At 57.9% G+C, this 12,361-nt stretch overlaps 1 protein-coding gene across 2 annotated transcripts; it reads right to left on the bottom strand.

The window, feature by feature from the left end:
• Nucleotides 1-3,393: 3,393 nt before the first annotated feature.
• SLC39A3 (solute carrier family 39 member 3) lies at nucleotides 3,394-11,684 on the bottom strand. Of its 2 annotated transcripts, none has more exons than XM_081077960.1 (4): nucleotides 11,555-11,684; nucleotides 10,799-10,913; nucleotides 9,882-10,195; nucleotides 3,394-7,214 (listed from the first exon to the last, which is right to left on the bottom strand). In XM_081077960.1, the coding sequence occupies exons 3-4, from the start codon at nucleotides 10,089-10,091 to the stop codon at nucleotides 6,480-6,482; spliced, it is 945 nt and encodes a 314-aa protein (XP_080934086.1). In that variant the 5' UTR covers nucleotides 10,092-10,195; nucleotides 10,799-10,913; nucleotides 11,555-11,684; the 3' UTR covers nucleotides 3,394-6,479. The 2 variants fall into 2 exon arrangements, with proteins under 2 accessions (XP_080934086.1, XP_080934087.1); XM_081077961.1 differs by lacking the exon at nucleotides 11,555-11,684 and adding an exon at nucleotides 10,999-11,103 and having other exon boundaries at nucleotides 6,298-7,214.
• Between the last annotated feature and the right edge of the window lie 677 nt (nucleotides 11,685-12,361).

Genomic DNA, 12,361 nt, shown 5'->3' with positions numbered 1-12,361 from the left:
AGCCAGAGGTGGCCCCAGGAGGCAGGGGGAAAGGGGTGTACCTGGAGACTACTCCCCCACCCCAGAGGTTTTTGGGAGGGAGAGACAGAAAGGAAGTAAAGACGGCCTAGGTCTGGGTCGGTGGCCCTAAGGGCAGCCCACCAAAGGGGAGATGGCAGGTGAGCCTTTTGCTGGGTCTGGAGGGCACTTTGGTGGTGGGGGGGCTGAGGGAATGGTTTTTCTATGTCCTGGTGTGAAGATATTTATCTTCCTCAAATAGGTAACTGAAAATAAATGTCCGTCTTTGGGAAGCATCTTGTACATTTGGCATATCTGTGTCCCTGTTTAAGCTCACAAGATGTCATCTACCCCTCCCTCCAGAAGAGACCAGACTTCAGGGTGTAGCCCCCTGGCCAGGGTTGTGCATGAGACAGCCCCAGGCTCCAAGCCTGTTAGAGGACGGTGCCCCTTGACTCTGAGGCCTAAAGTCCCACCAGGAGGGGTTTTCTGGGGTCAGGGCAGTCGGAGGGTGAGAGGTGGTGAGTTCCTCACTGTGAGAGGAGTGAGCAGGTGCTCAGCTGGAGCCCAAGGGCCCCTCTGGCTCCTGGCTCTTTGATTCTCGCTGACCCACCATTTCTGTTGCTCTGGCTGAGGCAGATTCTTCTTGGGCTTGAAGGGCTGACTCAGCGCCTCCACTGCACCCCCAGGCCTCTCCCGCCTGAACCATCCCACCCGCCTCCTTCCCGGGATCATCCTCATCAGCCCTCTTCCATTCCGGCATTCAGTGCCCAGCCTCCAACACAGGCCTCCCCTGTTCTAACACTGCTGTGGCTCACTTTGCCTCTGGCTCAAGGTCCAGCTTCTCAACGACTGGAGTTCTCCTGCTTCTTCCACCACTGGAGGTCTCCTGCTTCCCCAGCCTCACCCTGAATACCCCGCTCCTACCCTGTCCTGGCCTCTTGAGGAATCTCAGAGGGAGGACTGGCCCCCACTCTTCATCTCGGTGTGCTACCAGCCAGACATGGAGACAGCCTGTGGGTAGACAGATCGTGGTCTCCGGACTGGGTTGCTGTGTCCCTGCCAAGTGCCCCTCTGAGCCTCAGTTTCCCCATCTGTGAATGAGGCTCACTGCTGTCTGGCCTCTCAGGGTTGTTGGGAGCAATCAGGATGATGTCCACTTACGTGGGGCTGCTAGGCACACAGGCACTGACACAGCAGCCCCGCTCCCTACTACTCCAAATGCCTGCCTGCCTTCGTCTCCCGAGTGACTGTCCGGTGCTGGGCCAGGCCTCTGGCCTCTGGCAGCTCTCTGGCTCCTCCGGGCGCCAGCCCGGGCTGGGGCAGGCTGACTCATACGCAGGAGCGTGGGCACAGCAGCAGTGCCACTCTGCAGGTGCTATTTATAGCTCCCAGGCCAGGCTCGGCCTCAGGAGCCAGGGAAGGCCAGGCCCCGAGTGCCCTCCTTGGACTTCCCAGGGCACAGGGGCCCAACCCCCACTCCAACGCCCCAAACTAGAATGGTGGTACCCCTTTCCCTGTGGCCAGAAGGAATAGGCCTGGCTTTCATGAGTGTAGGAGTATGTGTGCGTGGGCCAGGGATAGTCGCTAGCTCTGCCCTCCGTGGAAATGGAGGCTCAGAGAAGGGAATCAGCCCAACTGCAAGGGACAGCTGTGCACCTGCACAGACCCTGTTCCTTGTCCAGCCTTGCAGCCCATGGGACTTCTCCCTGCCCTGGTGTTCTGGGCGGGGGCTACACCGGCCTCGCTTATCCTGCCCCAAATCCGGCCTAGTTGCAGCTGCCTGGTGGGAGGTAGGCAGCTGGGTTGAATTGTCTGCTTTCTGTGCTCCCAGATTAATGCAATTATGCGGTCAAAGCTGAGGCTGGGCCCCACGACGACGGCCTCTCACAGATGCAATTTGGCCCACCAAGGTTTTTTTGTTTGTTTTTAAGTTTAGTGTCAACATTTTAAAATAAGGAGATCATTTGTCAAAACTCAGTTTGCCTGGAAAAAACAAATGGGCTAGCATCGATGAGCCTGAATTCTGTAGGTCAGCATCTGCAGGAGCTGGACCCCAACCCAGGGTGGAAGACGCTGGGTTCTCACCAAAGCTACTCACCTGGCACCTGGAGGCGGCCTGCATTACCCCTCAGCACACAGGTTGTGTTATTGTCACCACTCTAAGGAGTGGGGTGACCGAAGCCTTCATCACTGGCAGAATGAGTCCCTAGAACACTCGGGTCTTTTTACCAGAGAGCCAGGACTGCTTTGGTCAATCAGAAAAAAGGACCGTGACCTGCAGAAAGACCTCAGGGCCTTTGCACAGGCTACTCCCCCTGCTGGAACTCTCCCCCATCTTCTTGTGACTCACACATGGCCCTCAGAGATTTCTTCCCTGACCACTCAGCTAAAATGGCCCGCGCCTCCTGTCACTTTGCTTTTTTGTCTTCAGGGTTCTTATTGCTCCCTGATGTTGGTCACATGTTAATATATCATCTGTCCCCTTCCCTAGAATGTGAGCTGTCTTCCATTCTAGGGCAGTGGATCTCACCCACAGTGAGCCTGCCCCTGGGGAAAACTAGGCCATGTCTGGGGACATCTGTGGTTGTTATGACTGGGGGTGCTCCTGCGAGTGGGTGGGGGCCAGGGAAGCTGCTCAACACCCCTAGTGTCCAGATAGCCCCCCATGGAGAATGACCTGGTCTCCAGGTCCATAGTGCCTAGGGGGACCCCTTGCTATAGGGTCCCAGATTGTAGGGCTTGAGTGGCTGGACCTGAACTAGCTCAGAAGGGACGCAGGCAGCCCACTATGGTGGCCAAATGCAGTTCCTCAGCCATGCCTCCCCTGCACCCAAAAATCAGGGGCTTTGGACCGCCCACCTGCCCAATTGGTCTTCCCCTGCCAGGCTGGGCGTGCAGTCATCACTTTGGCCCTCAGCAGGTCAGCTGTTCCTGCTCTGGGAGCTGCGGAGGCCTGGGGGGTGGCAGGGACCCCGACCCAGCCCAGTCTAACCTCAGCACCCCAACAGCCAGGAGGAGTTCTGGGGTCCTCACAAAACCACCCTGCAGCGGCCACCCTCTGCTGTCTGGAGTCCCCACCTCCTTCCCTCCTGTAAGTGGCTCTGGGAAGGTGAGATGGGTCTGTCACTGGCTCTGTCATGAAGCTGGCAGCCAGCTCAGGGCAGGGCGGGCACAGATTGGGACAGGAAGGTTGCACGCCCCTCTCTTCCTGGTGGGGCTGAACGTCCTGAGCTGGTGGCCAGCACAGGTCTGAAGATGCTGTGTGCTGGGAGACACCATCCTATCCCTCACCTGCTTTCTGGGGCCTGCAGATGCGGACAGGCCCAGAACTGCAGCCCCCCCGCCCCGCCCTGCTAATAACTTCTCCACAAGAAACGCAAACAGCAGACAACAGAGGCCCCAACACGCTGTTATTATGGTTGATTCAATCCTCGAAGCCTGGGCGCCGCCTTCTAATTTTCTCCTCTTTTGTCTCCAGATCGGAGAGAACCCAGTCGCCTCCATCCAGCTGTGGCTTGTGCCGTGAGTCCCCACATGGGGCAGGTCTTGGGGGGCAGAGGGCGGAGGGGTACTCTCTAGGGGGCCGTGCTGGGCACTGTAGGGGGCTGAGCAGAACCCCTGGCCCCACCCATTCCGTCCCAGAGGCACCCCCAGTCCTGACAACAGATGTCCCCAGAAGTCACCCAGTGTCCCCTAGGGGCAGAATCACCTGGATTGAAAACCCAGTTTGCAAAGACCCCTGAGAAGGAGGAATCTCTGCTTCCAGTGGCCATGTGACATTTCCTTGATGTCGAGAGATGGATGAAGGCTTTTGTGGCCGCATCTGGTTTTGTGGTGGGGGCTGGTCCAGTGCCCCAGGTGGAGACCAACCCACAGTCTTATTCAAGACAAAGCTCTTGTCACCACATGGCAGTGCTCCCTTATCAGAATCAGTGGGGGGTGGAGCCCGTGACCTGGCCTCAGAAGGCCCTGGTCTGGCAGCATTTGGCCACCATAGGCTGGGGGACCTCAGGAGTGAGCGAGCGTTGCTTCTCCAGCCTCTGTCAGATGGGACAATCACTCTTCTTACCCTAATCTAACATGGAGACATTCTGATCCTTGGCCAAACTGGGTAAAGCTGACACACACCGGCCAGGAGACACTTGTGGACCGTGGTTCCTGGAAGCAGATCCCATAGCTGACCCTGCTCCTCCAACCACAGCAGACAGGAGGGATGGCCTTGGGGGGCCAGAGGGGCAGCCTGTGTCCTCCTACAACACCACCTCCCAAACCTCTCAGGATCTGTGTGCCTGGAGGGCCTAGAAGCAGATTTGCTGGGGCTGGTTGGATCCTAGGGAGAGAGGGGCAGCTGGGAGAAGCCCCAGCTCAGCAGACAGGGCAGGCACCAGCATGCCAGGGACCCAAGGATGCTGGGCCCCGGGGTGGTGACGTCTGAGATGGACAGAGGGGCACTAGGGTCTCTCCCTCTTCACTGGAGTGGTGGTACCCTTTCTGCGCCTGTTCGTCTGGAAGCCAGCTCACAGGGGGTTGGAGGCTTTAATGGGAGGACAGGGCAGGGGGGTGTGAGAACTGGTGGGGGGATAGGCAGTGGTGTCCCCAAGGCCACCCCAGGGAGCCGATGGATGGCATCCTGCTGTGCGCTTTTGGTGATGGGGGTAAGGGGTTCGGAGCTGGGGACCCCTGAAGCAGACTGCTGTCACCACATGGGGTTCCTACTGGATTTGGGGGGACAGGGGCCCCTGAGCTTCCCTGTACGGAAGGCCCTGATGCCTCCACCCCAGAACCTGCCCAGCCCAGTGCCCCAAACTCAAGGCAGACTAGAATCTGGCAGCTCCACAGTGACCTGCCCACCCAGGCGACAGGCCTCTCCTCCTTCCTAGAGGAGTGAAGTGGGGCCAGGTGGAGGTCGCAGCACCAGATTTAGCACTCAGAGGAAAGGCTGATATTCCCACATCCGTGGGGTCATTTCCTGGCTCAGGGTCAAAGCCAGGCCATGCGGGATTCAGAGATGGGCTCCTGGGAACAGGTTCAGACAGGAGTTTCTACAATGGGCACAATATTTCCAGCAGTGCCGGGGGGGGGAGGAAACAGTGAAGGCCCCCCAACTCGTGTAACATCAGAGAACGAGGCTGGGGCTGTGTGAAAGTCGTGCCTTCTTGCACCTCAGGTTGGAGGACTAAGGGGGCAGCAGTAGGCCGCCCCCGGGGACCCACGCTCAGACAAGCAGCTAACTGCTCCTGGAGCTCCCAACCTGGCTACAGTGACAGCTGGAGGCCTGCCGAGCTCAGGGCCACGGGTGAGGGGCCTGTCCTTGTAGGGAAGCCTAAATGGCCCTGCTGCAGCCATTCCTGGCACTGGTAGGTGCAGGAAGGAAACTTGGGACTCCAGAAAGGCGCATACCTGGGCCCTGGGCCCTGCAGCCGAGCTGATGTGTTAGAAGGCAGGAACGGCATGAGTAGCAAGCAGGTCGAACAGCCCAGGACAGAGCAGAGGGAAGCTGAGGCCGGGGGAACCCAGCCCAGGCTGCCAGGCCCAGGCTCCCTCCAGCCTCGCTTCCGAGCCAGGCCAGGCAAATCCCCCAGGAAAGGCTCACCGAGACGCCCACTCCCCAGGCATGGCCCAGGTTGCCAGGACGACAGTCCAGGCTAATGAGAGGTTGCCATGGCACCACGGGTTTGTACCAGCCTGACACTTGGCTGTTAGTCTCTGCTCTCCTACACTGTCTGGTACTGGTTTCGTTCGTCTGGTGGGGGAAATCATGTCAGGTGGCCTCTGCCCCACAGCGTGGTCCTTCTTGCTCCAGAGACCCTGGGTGCACACGGGGCTGTGAACCAATGGCCAAGCCGCCCCGTGGCCCTGCCTGCGCGTCTCTCAGTCCGTGGGTTTCTGTTCCCTTGGGGACCCCACATGCTCAGCCTGGCCCAGCAGCCCCGGCCCCCGAGAGGTCTATCTCCCCATGGAGGAGGCAGCACGAGAAGGCAGGGAAGGAGAGGGCAGTCCTGAGGACCCTGGGACCCCGCCTGTCCGCTTGGAGGCACAACCTCCGGTGACAGGAGTCCCAGCACCGACCAGACCCGTCGAGCTGTCTGAATGAGGAACAGGTGCTCCGTGCCGGTGGCCTCTCCTGTTAGCAACAGAGCCAGCTGGGAGCAGAGGACAGAGGCCTGGGAGCCTCCAACAGCTCCTGTCCTGTTTCACATTGGGGTGTGCGAGGAGAGGAGGTTTTCGCCTGCCCCCAAGAAGGTGCCCAGCCCTGCCTCCCGTGTGAGTGCCGAGGGTGACAGGCCAGACAGCTTTGGTAAATATCTTTAAGAGAAGTATTTTTACAAGTAGTAGCGGTGCCCCGAGGTGTGGGGTACAAGATGTGGGGTGTGGCCTGGTTCCGGGCGGGCCCTCTGTGCACTGTGGAGGCCTGGGGCTCCCCGACGGCTCCGGCAGGGTGGAGCGGGACGAGCACCATGAGGACGGCCACAGGACGTTCACCACTTGAGGAGGACCATGCCGGCCAGCACGGCGTAGCCCAGCACCAAGAAGAGAACTTTGAGCAGGCGGTCATTCTTCTCCTCCAGCTCCTTCCCCAGGATCTCGAAGAAGGTGACAAACAGGAAGGTGCCACCCGCCAGGCCCTGCAGCAGCACCGAGGCCACGCTGCTAGGCACGCCCTGGGCACTCTCGATGCCCAGGCCGAGGCTGATGCCCAGGGGGATCATGGCGCTCACGGTGACGGCCAGCTTGGCCGAGTCCCTCAGGGCCATGGAACTCCGGGCCATGCTGATGCCCAGGGCCACGGCCACCAGCGTCTCGTGAATGGCCACGCCCACGAACAGGCTCACCACCTTCTCCCCCTCCTCCTGCAGGCCCAGGGCCAGGCCCTCGAAGACGGAGTGGGCCGACAGTGCAAAGACCAGGCTGAGGAGACGCAGGGGGCTGGAGCGCGACAGCTCCTGGACGCTCAGCCCGTGGCTGTGGGTGTGGGGCTCCACATAGAGCGCGTGGCCCCGCGCGGCCCCCATGAAGGGGCTCTCGTACTCTGAGTCGCTGCCAGCGTCTGAGCCTGCGTTGAAGGTCTCCAGGTCGATGAAGGACGGCTTCTCCTTGCGGAAGGTCAGGATGAGCTGCTCCAGGAAGACAGTCATGAAGAAGCCCAGCATGACGATGGTCTCCGCCAGTGGGTAGTCTGTGCTGACGTGTCCGAGACTCAGGACTTTCTGTAACTGGAATGGAGGACATGAGACAGGGAGGGAGGGGAAAAGAGAGGCAAGAGGGCTTCAGAGCCGGGACGCTGGCCACCAATGCAACAGGGTTTGTCCAACGTCACTGTTCAATTAGCAAAGCACAGTAATACCCAATTCACACAGGAAGGTAAGAAAAGGGAGGGGGCGCGGGGCCCGTCCTTGACAAAGGAAACAAAAATCCTATTACAAAGAGTGCAGAGGCCTCACCGCAGTGGGCTACGTTGTAGCCCCACAGATACGTCTGCCCACACCCTCAGAATGTGACCTTATTTGGAAGAAAGGTCTTTGTAGATCTAATTAAGGAGCTAAGTCCTGCATCGTGTCCTCCTCCGAACATTAAAATTCAAGTCTTTCAGCCTCTTGTACCTCAACACTAACCGTATTTGGAGGCAGGGGTGATTTAGTTAAAAAGAAGTCATTATGATGGGCCCTATTCCATCAGGACTGGTGTCCTTCTAAGAAGAGGAGGAGACACCAGGACCACCCTATGGACAGGCAGCAAGAGGGGGGCCTCAGAGGGACCCAGCCCTGCCAGCACCTTGATCTGGGGCTTCCGGCCTCCAGCACCGACACCAACCAGCCTTTCCAGCCCTCATGTCTATACCCAGGTGGGGCTCTGCTTCCATGGTCTTCCCAGCACTCCAACTTCCTGGGTGACACCTCCCTGGCATTCAGCCACCCATCAGAGCCAACACGGTCCGTTAGAACGTTCTGTCTGTGCTGTCTCACACAGAAGCCACTAGCCATGCATGGCCCATGAGGACCTGAAACATGGCTGGTATGTTGAATTGTATATATTTCATTTTAATTCACTGAAACTTGAGTAGCCAGGCACGGCTGCCAGGCTGGACAGCACAGATTTGGATGATGACAGCAAGGTGGACAGTGGGCTCCTCAGAGCCTGAGTTAATTTCCCTGGACTCGGAAGGATGTTTGCATACAGCAAGCTCTTTCCAGCTGTGGAACCATGCCACTGGCTCTGTCCAGGACGTTCCACTTTGGTTTTACTCAGGGCTAGTAGATGCTCATGCTTACGTTTAATTTCCAAGTACTCTACCTGAACCAGGTGCCCCAGTCTCTGCTCACTGCCCCAATCTCTTCTTTTCCATCACAACCTTCATTATAACCTGTGAACACATGCACATGTGTTCACACAGTTCTCACACATGCACATGCGACACACACACAGTTCTCAGCCGGGGTGGTCCTGCCCTCCAGGGAACACGTGCAGTGTCGGGAGACATTCTGGGTGTTATGACTTATGGGGGAAAATGTTGGCACTGGGGCTGTCACTCTCTGTCCTGGACACTGTGGGTGCTGAACAGCACCCCTGCTCACACTTCTTCTCCAGGAGCTTTCCCAGTCACGACAACTAGCGATGTCCCCTGGGGGCAGAATCACCCTGGATGGGACTCTGCTGCAGATGGCTGTGTTTCAGTAGAGAAGGCATTCATTCATTTACTAAAGGCCTCAAGGAGGCCTGCGTGTGCCACACTGGGGAACACCAGCTCCTGAGAGACACTAAGTACCCCCAGAGGGAAAAACATGGGTCGGGAGAGACAAGGCAGACACACAAAGGTCATAGCTTGTGGTGCCGTTCTCCATGGGGTGACTGGGACCCAGGTGCTGCAGCTGAAGCTGGGTGGGAGCCGGGAGGGAGACACTGACCTGCTGTGGTATGGAAAGCGTATGGACAGGGGTGTGGCACAGGAGCGGTTTTGGGAGGACCCTGAGAGGGCCACATGCACTGAAGTGGGGCTGGGAGGAGGAAGGCCATTGCAACAGGCCAGGTTTGAGGTAGGAGGGTGACAAGGGGTGACACTGTGGGGATGCGGAAATGGAGGGGAGCCTGGAAATGGCATTGGGAGTGCAGAAGGCATCAGAGAGGACTGAGCTTTTATCCTCGTTGATGCCAACTGTATGAATGTCCTGTGCTGCTAATGAAGGAGCAGAAGCTTAGCAGCATAAAGCAACATAAACGTGTCATCTCACAGATCTGAATGTCAGAAATCGAGGCACAGGGTACAACTTGTGGATGAAGCAAAAGGCCACATTGGGGAGGCCCATGTGGCAAGGGACTGAGGGCGACCCTCAGTCTGACAGCCAGGAGGAGACTGTACCCACCTGACAACCACGTGAGCTTAGGAGCTGACCCATCCCCAGTTGAACCTTGAGATGAGACCACAGCCCAGTGGACACTCCAACCACTGCCTCCTGAGAGCTTCGAGCAGAGGACCCAGTTAAGCTGTGCCCAGACCCTTGACCCACAGACACTGTGAGATAATAAACATGCATTGTCTTAAGGTGCTAAGTTTGTCATAATTTGTCACTCAGCAGTAGCTGACTAACACAGGACTTGAAGACAGGCCACAATCGCCAGCTACCAGGAACAGGTGGTCTGGTCAGATAATGACTGATGAGCCCAATGCTTGGGAATCCCTGGTCGAGTTTAAACCCCTTATGTACCCGATAAGGCCTAGAGAGGAGAAGCAACCAACTCACGGTCACACAGCAAATTCATTTTCTACTTCCTATCACCCTGTGGTGTCAAGGCCCCTACCAAGCTCAGGGTCAAAGTTGAAAAAGTGTTAGAGACCCGTGGCCATAGATGCCAAGGGCTGCTGTGACCACCCGGGAAATCCTTACCTTTTCTCTCACGGCCGGCAGTAAAGCATTGAAGCAGGTGGCGAGAAAGACCCCACCTCCAAAGGTGTTGCAGAGAGAGAGGATCTTTTTCGAGCGGTGGACCTTCTCAAAATCTGTCTCGATGATCTTCACGGGGAGCAGGGAGCCCAGCAGCATGAAGAAGAACACAACCACCATGCAAAGGATTTTGGCCACCAACAGCTTCACCATGGTGGCAACCCCAGCTGCTGCAGTCACTGCAGGGCCAAACCATGTGCGGGCGCACACTCCTGCCCCACGACGTGCTACCGGGGCCTCATGCTTCAGTCCAGCCCCTGTAAATGCCAGGGTCAACCCCGTCAGTTGTTGGAATATCTGATCAGCTTTAGCGACCAAGCCCACCCACCCCAGTATTTCACCCCATTCCAGGCCTGGCACTGGTCCCCGCCTCGTACAGAACATTCTCCACGGCTACATGTCCAATACGGCAGTCATTAGGATGTCTGTTTATGTCAATGAAAATTAAATAAAATGTAAAATTCAGCTCTTCAGTTGCACTACCTGTATTTCAAGTGCTTGGGAGCCATGTGAGTCTAGGAGCCACCATTGACAGAGAACATTTCCATCAGTATAGAATGTTCTATCGATGTTCCGATTTCCCACTGCTTTCACATAAAATCCAAACACTTTCCCCTGAGGCGAATGCTGTAGCCCATGAGCTCCTGCTTCCCCTCACCCCACTCTGGCCTTTGTGGTCCCTGAATATGCCAAACCCGGTCCCGCCTCAGGGCCTTCGCTGTGGGTTGTTCTCCTGGCCTGGAACACTCCTCTCCCTGACCTTCCAATGACATCTTGTCTTTCATGTCACTGCCTCCAGGACCCCTCAGAAAGGCCTCCCCTGGGTGACCCCTGCCCTAAACTGTATCCTTTGTACCCACCGTGAAGCCTGGCGCAGAAGAGATGCTCAGTAATGGCTGATTGAACAACGGCTGAAGCATGCAGTCCTCGTTACATGACTCAACGAGCCAAAAGGGAGCAGACTTCACCTTGGACCTGAAAATGTCGCCGATAGTATGAGGGACCTCGGTCGCTCCCGTCCTCACGTTCGCCTCCCCCGCCCCAGCTTTCCAGTTCTCACCTCCTGCGCCCCCACTTCGGTGAGCTCTTCGGGGCTCAGCTCAGATGCCACCAGTTGGAGGCCTCTCCCACCCCCTTCCTTGCCATGTTCCTGGCATTATTTGTGCTACAGGGAACCACATAATTTAAAGCCCTGAAATATCTTCATTCGCTCTGGGGGGCTCTGGTGTCTCTCACAGGGAACAGGGCATCTGTCTTTCCTGGGTGCCCATAGGCCCCGTCTGTAGCGTGGAGGTGAGTGGCCTGGACGCCCTGAACTCGGGGGTTCGGGGAGCTGGGCTCATTCATTCGCTCATTCATTCATTCATCCCGCGCTCCCTGAGCGCCTTCTGTGTGGCCGCGCGGCACCGCACGCCTAGCGAGGCCCCGCCACAGCGGGAAACCAGCGCTCCGCTGGGGGAACCGGGCGCAAACCACACACAGCTCGCCGAGAAAGGTGAAGCCAGGGCGGACGCCGCGGCGAGGCTGGGCTATGGGCGGCAGCGTCCTCCAGGCCCCGGACCGCCCCGCGCTCGCTCCCAAACCCTGGCCGGACCCCGGTCCCTGCCCGCACGTACCTCGGCCGGGCTCCTTGCCCGCCCACCGGCGCCGGCCGCCGCTCAACCGCCGCGCGGGCTGGACCCTACAGCAGCGCCCGGTCGGAGCCCCAGCTCGGCGCGCCGCTGCCTACACCCCGCCCACGCCCCTGCCTATTGGCCCCGCCCACGCCCCTGCCTATTGGCCTCGCCAAGCGCTGCGGGCCCAGCGCACCATGCCATCGGCTGCCGCAGGTGCCACTCATCCTGCGACACCACCTCTCCTACCGGCACGCAAAAGTAGTTTCCCCCTGCAAAGGGCTGGGTACAGCCAGAGGGCGGCTCCGGCGGGAAACGGCAACCTTAGTGGAAGGGTTCCCGCAAGGTTTGCCTTCCAGAGCTGTCCAGGGGCTCCTGGTGCTGAATCCCGCTCGGATGGAGGCTTGGGAACCTCCATCCAATTCACAGGGAACCATTTCCTTCGGGAGACTGTCCCTCTCTGAGCGTCCTTGCTGCTGATTCCTGGAGCTTACGTTCTAGGAGAAGACACAGAAAATAATGGATAAATATCATAAGTAATGGAATTATGTCAGAAGAGAACGAGTACTCTGGAATAATTGAGCCCAGTAAGGGTGGTGGGTTTCTATTTTAAATAAGATGCCTTAATAGACCTTATTAGAAAGAGAGATTTAAGCAAAAACTTGAACACGGGTAAGGTAGTCAGACGGCTATATGGAAACAAAGCATTCAGTGCAGAAAGAACTGGGAGTATGAAGGCCCTGAGGCCGGAGTGTACAAGAATGCCCGTGTGGCCAGAACACAGTGATTGAACTGTGAGGGGAGGAAGTG

This window comes from Rhinolophus hipposideros (assembly GCF_964194185.1).
Source record: "Rhinolophus hipposideros genome assembly, chromosome: 16".
Classification (NCBI taxonomy): Eukaryota; Metazoa; Chordata; class Mammalia; order Chiroptera; family Rhinolophidae; genus Rhinolophus; species Rhinolophus hipposideros.
This window is presented reverse-complemented; position numbering and strand designations above follow the sequence as displayed.